At 39.4% G+C, this 21,370-nt stretch overlaps 1 protein-coding gene across 1 annotated transcript; it reads right to left on the bottom strand.

Moving 5' to 3' along the window:
• Positions 1-11,984: 11,984 nt before the first annotated feature.
• On the bottom strand, positions 11,985-13,036 carry OR6X1 (olfactory receptor family 6 subfamily X member 1). The gene is given in 1 exon segment (NM_001194286.1): positions 11,985-13,036. A coding segment is annotated over 1 exon segment (939 nt). The 5' UTR covers positions 13,016-13,036; the 3' UTR covers positions 11,985-12,076.
• Between the last annotated feature and the right edge of the window lie 8,334 nt (positions 13,037-21,370).

Consider the following 21,370-nt stretch of genomic DNA (forward strand, 5'->3'; position numbering starts at 1 on the left):
GCCGCGCTGGAGCCTTTCTAGGCTGTGGGAGGTTTGGTCCTCTCTATGCGCCCTCCGCGGGCTGCGGTTTCGTACTCCCCAAGGACCCAGTGCGAAGAAGCCTCGGACCCCACAGCTTCCGTCCGCGGCCCCCAACTCCACTCTGCAGCGAATAAATTAACATCTTGGGCCTTTCATTTACACGCATACCTTCTGCAAGGGTTTTCTTTTTTCTTTTCTGTTTTTAATCTTTTGTGTGTTTGTTTTCATTTGGATACCTCTACGTGTTTTTCTTGATATTTTTTTTTCTTTGCATTGTCCGCTGCAGCATGGTAGAAAAGGGCAGCGTTAGGTTTGAATACCGGCTCTTGCATTCACCATCAGCAGCAGGGCCTCGGCCGAATCACTCCATCTTTGAACCCTATTGTGCATCATAGAAAATGGGCATAATAATACCGTTTACTCTGAGGACTAAATGATACATTGCCCATGAACTGAATGGAACATCAGAAGCTCAGAAAGAGAATAGTTATGGTATCACTGTTCTTTCTTTCCCTTTGAGTGTTGCTTCGTATTTCTTTACTTTCAGGCTGTCTTACCTGATCTCACTTGTTCGTTTTTGTCTTTTGGGGACCTTTCTGCCCATACCTGACATTTTCCTTTGCTCTCGTCCCTTTTACCCTGTAAGTCACCACTCTCCACGTGCCATGTGCCACCTCGTTTTCATGGGACACGTTGCTGGGATCTGTTTTCTGGGTTTGAACCAAAGGATTAGTTACTTTTGGTGAAGTGGGAGTGTATTAGCGAAATAGAACTAATAGGTGTGAACCCAGAAGGCAGGACAACTCCAAGCGGGGAGGGGGGCTTCCAGATCATAGGTAGATAGGAGACAAATAGTTGCATTCTTTTGAGTTTCTGATTAGCCCTTCCAAAGGAGGCTGTCAGATATGCATTTATCTCAATGAGCAGAGGGGTGACTTTGAATAGAAGGGGAAGCAGGTTTGCCCTAGGCAGTTCCCAGCTTGAATTTTCCCTTTAGTTTAGTGATTTTGGGGGCCCAAGATGTTTTCCTTTCACACAGGGTATGTATAAACATATAAAAGGAGATTTATTATAAGGAATTGGCTCACATGATTATGGTCGTTGAAAGGTCCCGACATCTGCTAACTGCAAGCTGGAGAACCAAGGAAGCTGGTGGTATAATTCAGTCTGAAGCTGAAGGCCTGAGAACCGGAAAGAGATTGAGGTGCTGGTGTCTGAAGGCCAGAAAGCAGGAGGAGATGATATCCCAGCTCAAGAAGAGAGAGGTGAATTTACTCTTCCTCTGCCTTTTTATTCTGTTTGGGCCCTCAATGGATTGGATGGTGCCTACGCATATTGGTGAGAGTGATTTTCTTAGTCTACTGATTCAAATGTAATCTCTCTTTTTTTTTTAGACAGTCTTGTGCAACCTCCGCCTCCCAGTTCTCCTGCCTCAGCCTCCCTAATAGCTGGGATTACAAGGCATGCGCCATCACGCCCGGCAATTTTTTTTTTTTTTTTTTTTTTTTTGTATTTTTAGTGGAGACCGGGTTTCACCATATTGGCCAGAAACACCCTCACAGACACACCTACTAATAATGTTTTACCTGTTATCTGGGCATCCCTTAGCTAGTCAAGTTGACACATAAAATTACCCAATACAAAGAGAAATATACATTTCATGAAAGCCTACTGGGTACCAAATGTTTTTCTCTGTAAATCTCATTGAATATTTAAAAATATTAGTATTAAGTGCATAAATAATACATAAACATGTTCTTCTAAACATTTGCTGCATTACAGTGTTAAAGAAAAAATTATTCAGTGATACTTGTTAAAGCATGGTAAGGGAGACCTTATTCAGGAGCAGGAAAGGTAAACCACTGCAATGAAGTCTTGCTGTAGGGACGAGAGATTGGGCTCAACTCTAAATACAGAATGGGCAAGTGGGAATTTATAGTCAAGGAAATTTTTTTGGAGTTTGGGATGCCAATGGATTGAAAATTACTAAGGGGAACCATCAGGCATAAGGGGGATTCTGGCTAAGTCAACCTAATGGGATTCTTGCTGAAGACAGGTCAGGGTGATCAGATATCACCTGTGGGATGGTGGAGGATGAGGACCCTGACCAGGTATTAAAGATGGTCAGATATCAAGGATGGGGGAGTTCCTGCTAAAGGACTTAGAGTTCTTTGCTAACATTAGATCTTACAAGGAAGTACACCAATAGCCCTAGGAGGAGTTTCAGAAGCCTGACAAGTTTGGCGAAGAAAAGAGATTTTGTGAATGGATAACCCTAATGACTTTTTTTTTTTTTTTGAGATGGAGTCTTGCTCTGCCTCCAGGCTGGAGTGCAGTGGCACCATCTCGGCTCACTGCAACCTCACCCTCCCGGGTTCAAGTGATTCTCCTGCCTCAGCCTCCTGAGTAGTTGGGACTACGGGCATGCACCACCAAGCCCAGCTAATTTTTGTATTTTTAGTAGAGACAGGTTTCACAATGTTGGCTAGGATGGTCTCAATCTCTTGACCTCATGATCCGGTGGCCTCAGCCTCTCAAAGTGCTGGGATTACAGGCGTGAGCCACCGCGCCCGGCCACTAATGACATTTTTACCAACCCTGGCTTCCTCCTCTCTCTCCAGAAGTTAGCTGTTCTTATGACCCGAGTGTGTTTATCTTCCAGATCTTTTTCTTTATTTTCATGTGCTGTGTACATATGTATCCACAGAAAGTAAATAGTATTATTTTCTGTGTACATATGTGTATGCCCGTGTGTTCATGTTGAATTCTTCAATTTGTTTTCTCTTAGCAGTGGGCCTTGGAGATCTGTTGATAGCAGTAAATAAAAATCTCCCTTATTCCTTCTACTTTCTGCATAACATTCCATAGTGTAAATAGCAATTTGCCTATTGAAAACATATGTTTTTATAATTGTTGGGGTTACAAACAATGCTATAATGATCACCCTCTTTGTGCATACGTGCACAAAGACGGACACTGAGAAAGAGTATTGCTGGGTTAAAGGTTGTACACATTTAATGAATACTGTCAAGTTTTCCTCCCAAATGAATGCACCTGTTTACACTCTTAACAGCAGCGTATGAGATTTTTCCCCCCATATCCATGCCCTTACATCATGTTGCCAAATTGTAAATCTCAGACAGTTTAATGGGCAAACACAATATCTAATTGTTTTACTTTGCCTTTCCATCATTAATGGTGAGACTGAACTTTCTTCCATACATTTGTTGGTAATTTGTAGTTTTCCTATGAGTTTTATTTTTCTATTGGACTTTTTGTTTTTTTAAATTGGTTGTTAGATGTTCTCTATGTATCCTAGATCCTAATCATTTTACATATATGTTGCAAGAGATATATCAATTTTATGTGTCAACTTGACTAAATTCATGAAAACGTACTGTGTACAAGATATTTTTCTCTATAATCTCCTTGAATATTTTAAAATATGAATATTAATGTTTTCCTTACCTTTATAGATTATTGTTTAACTTTGTAGTGTTAAAGTTTCAAATCTGTTACACTCTTTCCTCCAGTGGCTTCAAATTAGGTGTTTTATTTGAGAATATCTTTTCTGCACCAAAGTCATAAAGGCTTCTCCTGTATTTTCTTCTACTACTTTTTGCTTCTCCTTTTTATGATTAGGTTTGGAATTTATTTTTGTGAATGATATAAACGGGGGATTCTAATCTAATATCAGTGGTAATCAATTTCTACTTTGAAAACATGGAGTATGAGATATTTACATAATAGAGGATATATTTACGTACAAAAGATATAATCCATATGTGATGCGATCTGAATTCTGTCAGTGCAGTTATCTGGTCCTTCATTTGTCAATGATTGTTTGAGTTACTGCTCTTACAAGACGCTGTGGTAGGTATATGGAACAGAATGGAGAATAAGAAAGATGTAATATCTGTTCTCGTTGATCTAACTTTCACGGGTTGTGTGTGTGTATGATATGAAGGAGTTGGGGAAGAAGAAAACAGTTTAAATAACTGACTCTATTCATTAACTGTGGCTATTTAATTATGATTAATTAAATTAATTATAATTGTTGTAAGTTCTCCAAAGGAGAAATACAGAGTGCTATGAGAACTTGTAACTGGAGGTCCTAATCCTGGCGGTGGTGCTGGTAGAGAGGTAGTTAGGGAAAGCTTTCCTGAATAGTGACATTTGAACTGAGTCTGTGGAATGCCTGGGCAAGCTGAGGCTGGAGGTGAGGTTGGGAGATGGGGTATAAACCAAAAAGTGTCTGAGACATATTTCAATTGATTTAGAGGTTTATTTTGCCAAGGCTGAGGACACACCATGGAAAAGTAGACACAGGTTACAGTAGCATCTGTGGCCTGTGCTTTTTCCAAAGAGCGTTTTGAGGACTTCAATATTTAAAGGAGAAAGAGCAGGCAGGAAAGGAAGGAGGAAAGAAAAAAAGGGGAGGGTAGGCAGCTAGCAAGAAGTCCCATTCTTGTGAAGCTCTGATCAGGCTCAGCAATCCACGTTTTACATCTGAAAAACAAGTAGTGGGGACAAAGTCAGTTATGCATAGATCTGCATTTTCTATAAGGTATAGTAAACGTGAAGTAAAGTAAACGTGTCTAGAAACAGAAGGAATTTCAGAAACAAACATGTTTAGAAACAAAAAGTATGTGTTTAGAAACAAAACAAAAGGAAGGCAGTTTTTGCGTGATTCAGTTCCCAAGCATAGCTTTTCCCTTTGGCACAGTGAGTTTGGGGTCCCAAGATTTTGTTTTCCTTTCATTGAGGTGAGTAAAAAAGAATACTTGAAGTAATGGGAAATCGTGTATACCAGAGCTCTGAAATGGGAAGGAGTCTGGTGTACTGGAGAAACTGAGAGGAGACTGGTGTGGCTGTGGTCTGAGAGCAATAGTGGAATTTGTGAGACCTGATACTGTGAACAGAGATCAGACCTAATAGACTAATGGTCTTATAGGTCGAATTAACTGCTAAAATTAATGAGAATCTGGTCGGGTATGGTGGCTCACACCTGTAATCCCAGCACTTTGGGAGGTTGAGGCTGGTGGAACACCTGAGCTTAGGAGTTCGAGACCAGCCTAGGAAACACGGTGAAACCCTGTCTCTACAAAAAAATACACACACACGCACACACTTAGCTAGGCGTGGTGGCATGTATCTGTGGTCCCAGCTACTCGGAAGGCTGAGGTGGGAGGATCACTTGAACCCAGGAGGTGGAGGTTGCAGTGAGCCAAGATCGTGCCACTGCACTCCAGCCTGGGCAGCTGAGTGAGAAGCTGTCTCCAAAAAATAAATAAATAAATAAATAAAATAAATAAAATTAACGAAAGCCATTGGAGTTTTTTTTATTAATTGAGCAACATGATTAGATATGCACCTCTGTAAGGTCTTTCTGGTCACCGAGGAGAATGGAGGGGACCATGAGTGGATGAGGAGAGATAACTTAGGAAGCTATTACTGTAGATTAGGTACTTGGACTAAAGCAATAATAGTAGATATGGAGGGCATTGGGTTATTTCTTTAAAACTATTTGATGCAGAGCAAAGAACTAATTGTTAGAAAGATGGTTATTGTTAGAAAAATTGTTAGAGGCCGGGCGCGGTGGCTCAAGCCTGTAATCCCAGCACTTTGGGAGGCCGAGACGGGCGGATCACGAGGTCAAGGAGATGGAGACCATCCTGGCTAACACAGTGAAACCCCGTCTCTACTACAAAATACAAAAAACTAGCCGGGCGAGGTGGTGGGTGCCTGTAGTCCCAGCTACTCGGGAGGCTGAGGCAGGAGAATGGTGTAAACCCGCGAGACGGAGCTTGCAGTGAGCTGAGATCCGGCCACTGCACTCCGGCCTGGGCGACAGAGCGAAACTCCGTCTCAAAAAAAAAAAAAAAAAAAAAAGAAAAATTGTTGGAAAATAGGATAGAGAGAAGTTATTTCCCAAAAGTTGAAGAAATGGCAGGGGTAATTAGTGATAGTGAAGTGAGCCCAGCTGAAAGTTTGCATAGGAGTTGCACTCTCCTAGTTGTTCAATCCAAGTCTGACTGAACACCAGGTATAGAAAGTGAATGGTTCTGGAAGAGCTATGTGTACATGGCATTTTTGTAATTAGAGTCATTTAGACTTGCAAGACGAATCTGTAATTCAAAGTGACCTGGTGGTGAGCCACTTGGTCAGGCACTAGATTAGATACCTTGGTAAGTATATGATTATCTGCATTCTAATGTGTCTGTATTATGCTTTATATTTTCTCATATTTGATTTTTACACTCTGATCCCCAAGTTAGTTGGTCATTTGTGAATACCATGGAGTGATAAGGTCCTGATAAAAACAGAGGTGGCTTTAGAGATATACCTTAAGGAAGACAGCAGGAAATCTAGTCTGAGACACGTTGAGAAAAATGGTCTGTAGCTGGATAAGCTTGGAAAAGACCATATACTCCATCCTCTTCTTGGAAATTTTTATAGTGCATGCGAAGATCCTTAGAAATGAAAAACAAAGCTGAGTTTATTAGTTGACATGTAACGGAGAGCTATATCATTCAATGTGATGGGAGTGAGTCTTTCTGAGTTAAAAGAGGAAAGATGAAATCTAGGATAAGAACTGGAAGTTTTGCTCCAATAAGGCAGGATCTTGAAGACTATCATTGGTTAAGTAGAGGATTGTAAAGTATTATTTTGGAATGGCAATTGCTCTGGTTTTCAATAATTATGGGACAGGTCTTTTTTTTTTCTTCCAACTTTTATTTTGGGTCGAGGGAGTACATGTGCAGGTTTGTTATAGGGGTAAATTGCTTGTCACTGAGATTTGATGCACAAATGATCCCATCACCCAGGTAGTGAGCACAGTTTCCAATAGGTAGTTTTTTGATTCTCACTCTTCTCCCTCCCTCCACCCTCAAGTAGGCCCCAGTGTCTGTTGTCTCCTTGGCGTCCATGTGTACTCAATGTTTAGCTCCTACTTTTAAGTGAGAACATGTGGGATCTTGTTTTCTGTTCCTGTGTTAATTTGCTTACAATAATGGCTTCCAGCTCCATCTATTTTGCTGCAGAAGACAGGATGTCATTCTTTTTTGTGGCCACATAGTATTCTATGGTATATATGTACCACATTTTCTTTATCCAGTTCATCATTGAGGGGTATTTAGGTTGATTCCATGTCTTTGCTATTGTGGAATAGTGCTGCAGTGAACATATGTGTACATGTGTCTTTATGGTTGAATGATTTATATTCCTTTGCGTTTATACCCAGTAATGGGATTGCTGGGTCAAATAGCGATTCTGTTTTACATTCAAGAAGTCTCCAAATTGCTTTCCACAGTAGCTGAACTAATTTACATTCCCACCAGCGGTGTGTATGCATTCCCCTTTCTCTGCAACCTTGCCAGCATCTGTTATTTCTCTTTTACTTTTTAATAATAGGCATTCTGACTGATATGAGATGATATCCCACTGTAGTTTTGATTTGTATTTCTTTAATGATTAGTGATGTTGGGCATTTTTTCCCTTGAATTTGTTGGTCACGTGTATGTCTTCTTTTGAGAAGTGTCTGTTCATGTCATTTGCCCATTTTTAAATGGAATTGTTTGTTTTTTGCTTGTTGAATTGTTTAAGTTGCTTATATTTTCTCCCATTCTGTAGATTGGCTGTTTACTCTGTTGATAGTTTCTTTTGCTGTGCAGAAGCTCCTTAGTTTAATTAGGTCACACTTGTCAATTTTTATTTTGCTGCAGTTGCCTTTGGAGTCTTCATCATGAAATCTTTGCCAGGACCTATGTCCAGTATGGTATTTCCTATGTTTTCTTCTAGGGTTTCTATAGTTTTAGGTTTTATATTTAAGTCTTTACTCCATCTTGAGTTGATTTTTGTGCATAGTGAAAGGAAGGGATCCAGTTTTAAACTTCCGCATATGGCTAGCCAATTGTCCCAGCATCATTTATTGAATAGGGAGTCCTTTCCCCATTGCTTGTTTTTGTCAACTTTGTTGAAGATCAGATGGTTGTAGGTGTGTGGCTTTATTTCTGGATTTTCTAACCGGTTCCATTGGTCTCTGTGTCTGTTTCTGTATGGGCATAAGTCTTAATGAATTCCAAGATGGGATGAATAAAGCTATGTTGGGTTCAAGATCATATAGGAGGTACTTTTATACACATATGTTTAGATTTGGAAATTATTTTCTCTAACTTAGTGTTATGGATTCTCAGAAGTTCAATAATGAAGGAACCTACTTAACCTTTTCTAACCCTGCATTCCCCCCACCCAGTTTGAATTCTGAGTCCTGTTTATGAATATCCTGTGGCATCATGAAAACACTGCTTTACTTAAGTGTGTGCATTTTCATAAAACAAATTATCTCTAAAGTTAATTGTTAAAGATTTGTTTCAGGTCTATCCAGGCGCTCAACTTTGTCATTAAAGTTATTGATACTAGAAAAATAATATCCAGGGATCTGGGTAGGTTGTTCGTGATATTGTCTGAATGGATCTTTTTGTAATTCCTTACTCTGCTGGAGAAAAGTAGAATAGGAAAGACATTTTGGCTTTAGAGACCTGAGAAACAGTAGGGTACAATGTGAGGTCTCAAGTTCTGTCTTGTCTCTGTGGCCAGGGCTCCTTTTCTTTAAAACAGCACTCTATCTTCTCTGGACACTGGAGGCTGCCCACAATCTCCTTCATGTCTTTGCCTCCCTTGTAGGTGAGGGAAAGTCAGATCTTAGGCATGGTTCCCTGGAAGTCTTCTTGTAATTCATATCATTCTTGATGTTCAGGAGGCTTCACCGTTGGATAGACTTCTGTAACTCTAGCATTTCCAACTCCTAGAACTAATACCCCTGCAGACTACTATAATACCCCCCCACACACACGTGCACACACACGTTTTTTCCCGGTAGAATCAGTACCAGGAACATAGCTTGGTATATGATATCAGTATATCAGTAAGACATAAACATGCATGAATAAATGTTGTCTATTTTAAGTTTTATGAATTAAAGCCTCGTGGTATTCTCACACTTGTTCTTCCCTCCTTCCCCCTTTTCTTGGATCTGCCAAAATGTTTTTATCCTACCCTTTGTCTGCCATTAGACATGAAACCCTTAAGGTCATAGGCTAGGCCCAGAAAAACTAATATTTATGAGATTTGAAGGCAAATTTTTAAAAACTTTTTAAAAGCAATAATATAGCCCAGATGTTCCAGTACCTCTAGATTTAGGTTACCTTGAGTACTTGCCCAAGCCCCTGCAAATGTGAAGTGCTTCCTAAAATTTCTGCATATTCTGTGGCCATCTCTGTGATATTCTCTGTGGGCTGTTTCTAATCCAAACTATATAATTCCAGACATGAAACTTTATTCCTCCTTGACTCACATACAACACACACATACATGAATGCATGTGACATGCATGTTCTGTTCATACAGGCATTTGGTAATATAGGAGACTTTACTGAAGGTTTGAGGGCAAGACAGATCAACATTGTAGAAATGTGACTTCAAACCGAGCATTAGGCATCTCCATTCTTAAACTGCTTTTTAGGTGCCCTGACTCTGGGGAATTTCCACTGACTTCTTCCCACAGACTCCTCTGCTTTGCTCCATTTTGGGTTCCTTTTTTCTTCCTTTCTCTGTCATTTCTTTTTTGGAAAATATTAAATGTTACCTTTTTTTTTTTTTCTCATTCAGGGCACTCTAAACCATTCTTTGATGATAGAGCTCATGATAATATTGATGTCCTTAGGTTCTCTCCCTTCCTTTACTTCCAAATGATCTATTTCTCCTGCACAGCTCCAAGACAGTTCCCTCTCTAAGAGAAAATCAGGTACAGCAGTTGAGATAATAATATTTTTTCTCATTACATTTTGTTTTGAATTTTCAATTCAATATTAAAAGGAATGTGCAGTGTTGATGAAAGGAGTCAAACTCTGTAAAATATTGGAAGAGATTTATTCTGACCCCAATGCAAGTGAACATGGCCTGTGGCACAGCCCTCAGGAGATCCTGAGAACATGTGCCCAAGGTGGTTGGGCCACAGCTTGGATTTATACACTTTAGAGAGAAATGAGACATCAGTCAGATACATTTAAGATATACATTGTTTCTATCCAGAAAAGCAGGATAACTTGAAGTAGGGGGCGGGGGGCTTCCAGGTTATAGGTAGATTTAAAAATTTTCTGATTGGCAATTGGTTGAAAGAGTTATTATCAATAGAAAGGAATGTCTGGGTTATGATAAGGGGTTGTGGAGACCAGTTTTATCATGCAAATGCAGCTTCCAGGTAGTAAGCTTCAGAGAGAATAGATTGTACATTTGTAAATGTTTCTTATCAGACTTAAGGTCTGTGTTGATGTTAAATGCTGGTCAGCTTTTCCTGAATTCCAGAAGGGAGGAGGGCATAATGAGGCGTGTCTGACCCCTTCTTCCTGTCATGATCTGAACCAGTCTTTCAGGTTAACTTTGGAGTGCTCTGGCCAAGAGGAGGAGTCCATTCAGATGATTGAGGGACCCTTAGAATTTTATTTTTTGTTTACAGCAGTCATCTTTTTTTTTTTTTTTTTTTGACCATAGTTTAATGGTCTTTTAATGCTAGTTTTTCTTTACTGTTGGGAAGGGACATATCTAATACTCATTATCACAAACTGAATCACCTGCATTATCATTGCCTAAAAAGATATCTTACCTAAAGACAAGGTCTGATCAGTAGGTTTGTAGCCTACTTTGAGGGACTTTGCACACTAACCCTGAAACCAGGCCAATTGTCCCACACAAAAGATATTTATGGATTTTTAAATGAACACAGAAATTGACACTCTGTCTTAAAATCTGAAACTTACATTTGTCTTAACGAGTTCCTTCCTCAGGAAACTGACTCTTGGGCAAAAGACTGAATGAAGCCCACTAGATCACCAATCCAGACAACAAGATGCCTGGCCCCTCATTCATCATGATGGCTTCCTTACCCTCCCTAATTCCTGTTTTCTCACCTTACCAACTCTTCTTCCTTACCCCTCTCTAATTCCTATTCTCCCTCCCTTCCACTATATATAAAACCTCCCAATTTTAGGCGTTTGGGGAGATGGATTTGAGACTTTACCTCCCATTTTTCTTGGCTGCAGCATTCAGTTAAAGCCTTCTTCCCTGGCAATGCTCAGTGACTCGGTGATCAATGTTCTGTGCAGCAAGCACCAGGACCTGACTGAACCCTGGGGGTTTCAGTGACAACCTACGTGTGAACCCTGAGCTTCATGTAACCTTGGGGCTGCATTTTCCAGTAGGAAAGCGTTTTTAGATATATTGGCTCTGAGACTTTTCCTAGCTTCCTAGGCACTTGGTCTACTTATATTGGAGCCCAGGAACTGCTGTAATCCATGAACTGTAAATGGAAACTTTTTATAAGATGTTCTCAAGTTTTGGTGTTATCTGAGGATGAACGTCTCTAAGTTTATCTAAAAATTTGTATTATTTCAAGATAGAAGTCCCCTTATTGAGATATTATCAAACACAAAGCTGATTCATTTCAAACATTTTGGAAGGAACATTAGAATTATTAGAAGTCTGAGGCGTGCTTCTCATGATGAAGATGATAGGAACTAAGAAAATGAGATGTGGAATGTTTTATATTTTTGACAAGAAGATGAGGCAAAGAGGGTGGTCATAAAAAAAGATGGTGGTCATAAAAAAAGATGGTGGTCATAAACAAAGAGGGAGACAGGATTCCTGGTACATTTTTAAAGTTGTTGACATTTGTCTCTGACCTTAGTGGTTTCTACTTTCAGTTTACTACTGACAAGTCCAGAGTTCTACTTCATGCATCTGAGGATATCCCGGGATTTCCTTGTTGAAGAATTACATTGTTTCTTCTCAAGAAAAACTCCTAGTTCATTTACATGTAACAAGTTCTCATAGGAGACCCTAACCATGATGGTTTGCTTTTGCATCTTTATCTTACTATAGCATTTAATCAGAACTTCTGGGATTTGGGGGGAGCCTGTTTTACCAAACTTCTCCAAAATCCTCTCTCAACTTTAATTGTTTTTATCTGCATTAAGCTCATTTTGATGTGTTGCATGTTTTACTTTGCATGACCAGTCTTTGGGCAAGTCATTGCCTTTCTTAAGGCTCCCTTCACCTCCTTGTTTCTAATGGTATAAATAAAGGGACTCAGAAGCGGGGTGAGGATAGTATTTAGCACAGACACGACCTTATTAATCTTAAAGGAGGAGTGTGCTGTGGGTCTTAGGTACATGAACAGAACAGCCCCATAGAGCAGGGAGACAACGGTCAGGTGCGAGGCACAGGTAGAGAAGGTCTTCTGACGGCCCGTGGCTGAAGGAATCCGTAGGATTGTGAACAGAATGTAGATATAAGAAATCATATTAAAGAGGAGTGACCCTGGGATCACAAGGACAGTTGCCAGGACACCCAGGAGTTCCAAAATGCTGGTGTCTATGCAGGCGGCTTTCAAAATGGGTCCAACATCACAGTAGAAATGATTGATAACATTATTGCCACAGAACGGCAACTGGATGAGCAGCATCATCTGACAAAAGACAGTGGTGAAGCCCACCACCCAGGAGCTCAGGGCCAGCTGCAGGCAGAGTTTGCTGGTCATGATGGTGGGGTAGCGAAGGGGCTTGCAGATGGCCAGGTAGCGGTCAAAAGACATGATAGTGAGGATCAAGAACTCGGTGGTGCCCAGGAAGAAGTGGAAGAAGGCCTGCAGCAGGCAGCAGGAAATGCAGATTACCGTTCTTGCCACTACAAAGGTTTCTAGCAGTTTGGGGATGACTGTGGTGGTGTACCAGATCTCTAGGAAAGACAAATTACAAAGGAAGAAGTACATTGGAATTTGTAGCCTGGGCATAGCCCACACAATGGCAATAATAAGCCCATTGCCTGTAAGGGTTAATATGTAGATGAGAAGTATTGCTATAAAGAGAGGTGTTTGTAGGCCTTGGATAACAGGAAAGCCTAGGAGGATGAATTCTGTGATTACCGTCCCATTTCTCATGTCCCTTGATACCCTAGAAAGACAAGCAAGAAAGCTCCTGAGAATCTTAGAGCACAGTTGATTGTAGTTGGGACAAAAAATAAGGAGGATTCTGACTATGTCAGGTCCTCCCTCATCCACATATAAATACACACTGGCCAATCCTTCTTTACTGATGACTTGGCTGGTTCTTTTGTCAGCAAAACCAGCTTCTAGTGGACTTTGAATGTATTAAATACACTTGATGAATGCAAAGTATTTTTTCACCCTTATACAACTCTGAGAATAATCATGTTAAATGTGGTTGCTTGTTGTCAATTATTCATATGACTATTTTAAATGCATAGTGTGTATAACAACATATGTACATACACATGGCTGTGAGTTCATAAGAAATTAATCCCTATTCTCAGAGTCTGAAAAAGAGTTACTGATTATATTACAGATACATTTAAGGAAGCCATTATTGTGTGTGGGTGTGAGTGTGTTTATTGAAATAGCCTCAAATCATTGCTATTATATTAGTGGTGAGATACAAGATAACAGAACAGGTGTTTCTCTAAAAATCCACTTCCATATTCTAGTTCAGACTCCTTTGTTAAAGGAATCAAAAATAACATTTAAAACTAAATGAATAAAACTGTTTAGGAAGTAGAGAGATATATTCAACTCAAATTCAAAATCTCAGAACGAGCTGAGTCAAAGCCTGTTATATGGAAGCACCTAATAAATGTATATGGGATAAAGATCTGCAGACTCTAATCTCCAAAAGTGAAAGGTTAGCAAATGCTAAGGATAACAAAATGGGAACTCTGAAAAGTACATTTTTGTCAAAACTTTTTTTGTGACTAAATGTCTTTTTATACCAAGTAAAGTATTTCTATTTGTATATGTAAATTCATAGGCTGAGAACATCCTTTCTGTTCTACTAAAATTCAGCAGAAAATAGTAAAACTACTTCCTTTCTTATTGAGGCTAGTCTTCCATATGGGTTTCCTTTGAAATGGGTAAGATAAATTACCGTGAAATGAATTTCACAATTTTCAAAGTGCGTGAGAAACTTAGCATGAAACAGGCAACTTACAGGTCATTGATAGGTTGTTTCATTCTTCCCTCATGTGAGATAACTGTAATTCTCTGAGGGCTTGCTTAGGGAAGAAAAACACTTCCATTTTCTCCCACCTCTTTTCTAGACAAGGAAAAGATTCTTTGTCTACAATCTCGCAAGCTCCAGTGCCTTTCCACAAAATGATGAGAGACAGAGAAGTATTTGAATTTGCATTAATGGCCAATATAACTGGCTGCGAACCTGGTCTCTTTCTATAGGATAGGTATGGAATTATCTTCATTCCCCATGCAGAGAAGAGTGGCAATCTCTATAGCTCAATATCATGTTTCCAAGGGCTACACATTCTACCATTTGGAGAATTAGACCTATGAATTCCACAAGCATTTGTTGAGAGCTTACTATGCTTCAAGTCCTGCTAGGCAATTAAAGAGCTTATCAGATAGATAGATAGATAGATAGATAGATAGATAGATAGATAGATAGATAAAAGAGCTTATCAGATAGATAGATAGATAGATAGATAGATAGATAGATTAGATAGATAGATTAGATAGATTAGATAGATAGATAGACAGATAGAGATAGATAGATAGATACTATATATAGTATAATAATTACAACATGACTCAGTGAGGGAAAGTGTAGAGTTGTGCACAGATTGTTTTAAAAACACTTAGAAGGGACTCTTCACCCATCTTTAGCAGGGGTTAAGGAAGTTTTTCTAAACAAGGAGAGGCCTAAGCTGAGTCCTAGAGTTCAATAGGAAAAGAAAGTGGAGTAAGGAGAGAGGGGGAATGCATTCCAGACAAGGATTCAGTTTTTGTGACACAGAACCAGAGCAGAGAATTTCACCTGAGCTGGAGCTGGGAGTCAGACTTGTCCTGGTACTTATGATAAATTAACAGTTAGGACAGTTGACATGAGAGATTCATGAAGCTTTTGGAGCAAAGAATCTTGAGTCAGGGAGTTTGCAAGTGTGTGTGTGTGTGTGTGTGTGTGTGTGTGTGTGTGTGTGTGTGAAGTATGGTGTCAGCCATTCTCTGTAACACATGTACATGTGGATCTAAGCTTTATGGAGGAAGGGGCTGCAGGTGGTATCTGCATGACCTCTTTTGAGATTCTGGTCACAGACAGCACTGCTGTGGTAGCCAGGTGACCACGTGGGGCACATACAGGGGACAGACATACTCTCTCTGCTTTTGTCAGTAACATGGCTTGGTTTGGTAGCATGAGGGTCCAGGAATAGCAGCAGCAGTGGCAGCAGAAATGATACCAGCAAAAGTGGCAGTGCCTGGCAAGGGGAGTGGTCCTCAGCAGAAGGAATGCTGAGAAGGTAGAAGTGGCAGGAATGAGGAATCAGGCAGTAGCTGTCCTGACAGCTGCATAGACTGGGTTTTGAGCACATGTGAAGTTTTGTGAGATGTGGAGGGAGGTGGGGATGTCTCGAGTTAGCAGGTAAAAGCAATATTCAGAGAAACACGGGAAAGCAGCCCCAGGAACCTAAAGTTATAGAGCTAAGATACTGGATTAAACACTGCCGTCTATATGCCTATTACATTTCAATCCTACACTCTAGACTTTTTTTTTTCCTTTAAAAAAGTCACAATGTATAGGGTCAAATGGATTCATGCATATCCACCAGGGTCCAAGTCACCAGGTCCTGTTAACTTTACTTCTTACTCATTCTCTAGTGTGTGTCCTTCTTTCCGTCTCTCCTTGGCTCCGGTAAATCATGCTGTCATCTCCCATCAGGATTCGAACACAGCCTCCTAACAGGACTCCCTGTCTCCTGACTTGCTGTGCTCTTTCCTACCCATGGTTCAAACTGTAGCAAGGGGGACCATTCTAATTCTGACTATGCCACTCCTCAGAACCTTGAAGTTAACATCCCAGACTCCTCAGCATGACATTTAAGACCACTGATGATCTTGTCTTACCTACCTTTCCAGCATGATTTTCTGCCATTTACCATTTTTCCTTCTGCCTTCCTTCTTCTATGCTCCACACTTACTGAATTACTCAGGTTTAGAGGTTAGCAAACTACAGCCCTGTTTTTGTAAAGTTTCACTAATACATAGCCACACTCATCTGTTTACCTATTGCCTGTGGCTGCTTTTGTGCTATAATGGTGAAGTTTAATAATTGTGACAGTGACCATATGACCCCCAAAGTCTAAAATGTTTACTCTCTGGCCCTTTACAGAAACAGCTGGCTGACTCCAGCTCTAGTTCCCCAATTATGCCTTCTTCTTTCTTGCCTCCCAGTCATTGCCCACGCTGTTCTCTTCACCAGAAGTACTCTTCCTGACTTTCTCCATTATTTGGCTAAGTCTTGTCTGAATTCTAAATTTAAGTTCAGGAGCCACCTCCATGGGAAGCCTTCCTTAACTTACCATCTCTAGTCCAGTTAAGGTGCTGCTCCTACACACTTTCCTAATGCCCTGTGCATATCTATACCTGAATACTTTGTAGAATTGTGTTCATTGTTTGCTTAGCTTCTGCTATAGACTCTAAGCCCCTTGCAGGCAGCAATAGTATCTGCAGGGCTGAAGCATAGGGCTTGACACAAAATAAGCTCTCAAAATATATTTTCTAAATGATTATATAAATGGATAGCTTGTTGACACTCTATCCCCAGTTACCTAGAAGTTTATGGAAACTGACACATGCACATGTTTATAGATGTCACCGTTTCCTGTATTTCAGATGCTCAAGTCATATCATGACAGGAACTGTTTGCTAAATAATTTGTCTCCAAGTTTGCTGCTGCTTCCAGCTTTTTCTGATGTGAGTTTTGCTGCGTGAAAACCTTTCTGCTCCATCTTTCCCTAATCAGGGATATGCTGGTATTTTGTTTCGTTTTTCCTGTGTTCTAGTTCTTTTCCCAGCTTCTTCAGGCTGCCTGAGTACGGATAACTTTCTTAACTCATTTAATGCTCAATAGCTTGAAATTGTATTGAGTCATTTTTTTCTGAGTTTTGTGGTGCAATAAAGAATCCCACATTTTCTAAAACTTTTTATAGTTTTAGAAGAAGACAAAAAGAAGAAAAGTATTAACATACTTTCTTCCCTGGATAAGAGCAAAATGTTCCAAGTCTTGTTTGTTTATTTATTTGTTTGTTTTAAAATTGTTGATGAAGACCAATTTCAATTTTCAAGACTTTGATTATGGAATAAATTTGAATATGCCCAGTGGTTAGAACTCTAAAACAGAAACATTAAGCACATATAGAATAAGATTCACAAAGAGAAATAAACCAAGATTAATCACTCAGGGGACTTGTGCTAAGAACCAATTTGAAATTCATTTCAAGGACTGATGGTTCTAGGTAAGATGTGGTGAATAAAGACTACTTTTCATTGAGGAAGATCCAAGTCCAGGTCATTGTGATGACTTTTCTGCATGATACCAAAATTGATTTATTAGGATTTACTTTAAGACTTCAAGGGGTCAAGTCTAGCCATATCAATTCATTTTAGAGAAAAGCAAAGCTTTTTCCAAAACAGTACTCTTTCTCGGTAACAAAGCAATACTTACAGCACTACTGATTTCCAGGAAAACACTTCCAGCCTCAAGGTATGTCCTTGTCCACAGTAGACTGACAGAAAAGGAGAGTTGGGTTATAAAGGCAGCACAATTGGAAGAGAAAAGTTTTCTCTTTTTTTCTGCATAGAAAATGAATCTCTTTTTCTAGACTTTAATGCAAGTGTCCTTATGCATTACTGAATTCTATTCATAAAGCTTTCATGACATGGCAAGGTTTCTTCAGCATTTCGGAGAATGGTATTGAGAGTGATTCATTCATCTGTTCATGCCAGGTCAGGATACCTTCTCTGAAAATAACAGTTTGTTAACGTGGGACACTTTCACAGGTTCCTGTGAGACATCAATCTCCATGGATTTGCTCCAGAGAGTCCCAGGAGACAGGGAAGCTCTCACTAAAAGTTTATTCATAAGTCAAGCTGAAGAATTTGTAGTTTTCTAAATTCTAATTGGTACCAATCATTCCTGCATTCCTGAGGTAATTAACCAAAGTCTGAGAACCTTTTAATTTTATAAGTTTTTAGATCTTGGATTTCTCAGTTCTCCAAGAGGGAAAATTATTGACATCTCAATAAATAATAAATAAATGGGGTGCTTTAATGAACTGAATTGAACCAAAGGTAGTCAGTTTCGTTAATAATATAAAAATGGCCATGTATTCAGAAATGTGAGAGTGAACAGAATAGAAATTGCATTCAATTTTCTTGTGAACTATCTTATGGGGATAAATGAAAAGACAGGGGCCTAAAGTATTGAGGGTCATATAGAGAGTTCATGGATATTGCATGTATAACTAATGATTGGAGAAGGCTGTCTGCAAAACAGGAACATAAGAGTTGGAATTGTAACTTGAAAATCAACTCTAATGAGGATAATTTAAGTAGAAATAAAATACACTCATTTTTAAGTATACAGTTTGAAGAGTTTTGATAGATGTATGCACCCATGTAATCACTTCAATTAAGATACAGAATTTTCTTAGCACTCTGAAAAAGTTATTTCATGCTCATTTGCAGTTCTATCTCAGTACTCTCTCTCCCACCCCAACAACCGCTGTCTGATTTCTATGTCTGTAGATTAGTGTCACCTATTGTGTGATTTTTATATAAATGGAATCATAAGGTATGTGTATTCTTTTGTGTCAGGGTGCTTTCACTTAGCAAAATGTTTTTGAGATTCATCCACATTGTTAAGTATAAAAAGCTAATTCCTTTAAAGTGCTGAGTTTCAGGGTGCCATGGCTCATGCCTATAATCCCAGTTCTTTGTGAGGCCTAGGGGGTTGGATTACTTGAGCCCAGAAGTTCAAGACCAGCCTGGGCAACATGGTGAAACCGAGTCTTCACAAAGAATAAAAAATTAGCTGGGCATGGTGGCATGTACCTGTAGTCTCAGCTACTTGGGAGGCCCAGGTGGGAGGACTGCTTGAGCCCAAGAGGTTGAAGCTGCAGTGAGTCATGATCATGCCAGTGCTCTCCAGCCTAGGAAACAGAGTGAGACTCTGTCTCAAAAAAAAAAAAAAAAAAAAAATGTGCTGAGTTTCCATTGTATGAATATATACATCTTATTCATTCATATGCTAGTCAATGAGCATTTGGGTTGTTTTAGATTTTATTGCTATGCGTAAATTTGTGGTGAACACTCATGTAGGAATATTTTGTGGGTGTCTATTTTTATTTACTTTAGGTACATGACTAAAAGTGAAATTCCTGAGAAACAGCCCACCTGTTTTACAATGAGGTGGTACCATTTCACAGGCGCATCAACTATGTGAGAGTTCTAGTTTTTCCACATTTTCACCAACATTTGCTGTTGTCAGTTTAAAAAAATTAGATATGATAGTAGGGGTTGGATTTTCTCATTCTTAATTTAATTTGCATTTCCCTGATGACCAGTGATGTTGAACACATTTTCATATGTTTATTAACAGCTTCTGTATCATTTTTGTGAAGTTAATTTAAATATTTTACCCATTTAAAATCAGATAATTTTTGTTTTTTATTATTTTGTCATACAATTTCTTTATTCTAAGGCAGGGCTTGCACCTGTAATCCTAGCATTTTGGGAGGCTTAGGTGGAGGATTGCTTGAGACCAGGAGTTCAAGACCATCCTGGGCAACATAGTGAGACATTGTCACTACAAAATATTAAAAAGTAGCTGGGTATGGTGGTGCACACCTGTCATCCTAGCAACTTGGGAGGCTGAGGCAGGAGGATTGCTTGAGCCCAGAAGTTTGAGGCTGCAGTGAGCCGTGGTTGTACCACTGCACTTCAGCCTGTGCAACAGAGTGAGACTGTCTCTTTAAAAAAAGTTCTTGGCTGAGCGCCGTGGCTCACGCCTGTAATCCCAGCACTTTGGGAGGCCAAGGCGGGTGTATCACAAGGTCAGGAGATCGAGACCACCCTGGCTAACACGATGAAACCCTGTCTCTACTAAAAATATAAAAAAATTAGCCAGGTGTGGTGGCAAGTACCTGTAGTCCCAGCTACTCGGGAGGCTGATGCGGGAGAATGGTGTGAACCCAGGAGGCGGAGGTTCCAGTGAGCTGAGATCACACCACTGCACTCCAGCCTGGGCGACAGAGCAAGGCTCCGTCTGAAAAAAAAAAAAAAAAAGAGAAAGTTCTTTATTGTAGATACAAGTCCTTTATCAGATAAAAAATGAAAATGGAAATTATTTTCTCCTAGTCAGTGGCTTACTATTGATTTTCTTTGTAATATATTTTGATGTACAGAGGTTTTTAATTTTTAAATCTAAGTTATCATTTTTTGTTTTTATGGTTTATGTTTTTGCATCCCATGTAAGAAATCTTTGCATACTCCAAAATTGCAAAGATTTTCTTCTGTTTTCTTTTAGATATTTAAGTGTATGATCCATTTTGAGTAAATTTTTATATGATATGAGGTAGTGATTGAAGTTCACTTTTTCTGTTGACTAATCGTTGTAGTACCATTTAGTAAAAGATTATCCCTTTTCTTCTTGAATTGACTTTATGCTTCTATAAAATATAAATTGATTATATGTATATGAGTATATTTTCAGACCCTTCTTCCATTGATCATCTATTCTTGTTTCAATACCAAAATGTCTTGGTAAGTCTTGAAATTAATAGTGTAAATTCTCTAACTTGTTCTTTTTCAGGATTGTATTGGTCATTTTTGTTCCTATGCATTTCCATATAAATTGAAAATGGCTTGTCATTTTCTACAAAGAAACCTGCTGAAATTTTAAATGGGATTTTTATTGAATCAATCATGGGGACATTGCGATGTTAATTTCTTTAATTTCTCCCAATAATGCTTTACAGTTTCCTAGTTTTGAATATTTTGTTAATTATTGTATTAATCTGTTTTCACACTGCTATAAAGAAATACCTAAGACTGGGTAATGTATAAACAAAAGAGGTTTAATTGAATCAAAGTTCTGAATGGCTGGAGGGGCCTCAGGAAATTTACAACCATGGCAGAAGGCAAAGGGGAAGCAGGCAACTTCTTCACAAGGTGGCAGGAGAGAAAGAGCACAGGAGGACCTGCCAAACACTTATAAAATCATCAGATCTCTTGAGACCTCCCTCACTATCACCAGAACAGCATGGGGGAAACCACCTCCATGATCCAGTTACCTCTTCCCGGGTCCATTGGATCCCCCATGATCCAATCCCCTTGCCATATGGGGATTATGGGGATTACAGTTGGAGATGAGATTTGGGTGGGGACCCAGAGCCAAACCTTATCAATTATCCTTCAGTATTTTATTTTTTATGC

Source organism: Macaca mulatta, chromosome 14 (genome assembly GCF_049350105.2).
Source record: "Macaca mulatta isolate MMU2019108-1 chromosome 14, T2T-MMU8v2.0, whole genome shotgun sequence".
In the NCBI taxonomy this organism is placed as follows: domain Eukaryota; kingdom Metazoa; phylum Chordata; class Mammalia; order Primates; family Cercopithecidae; genus Macaca; species Macaca mulatta.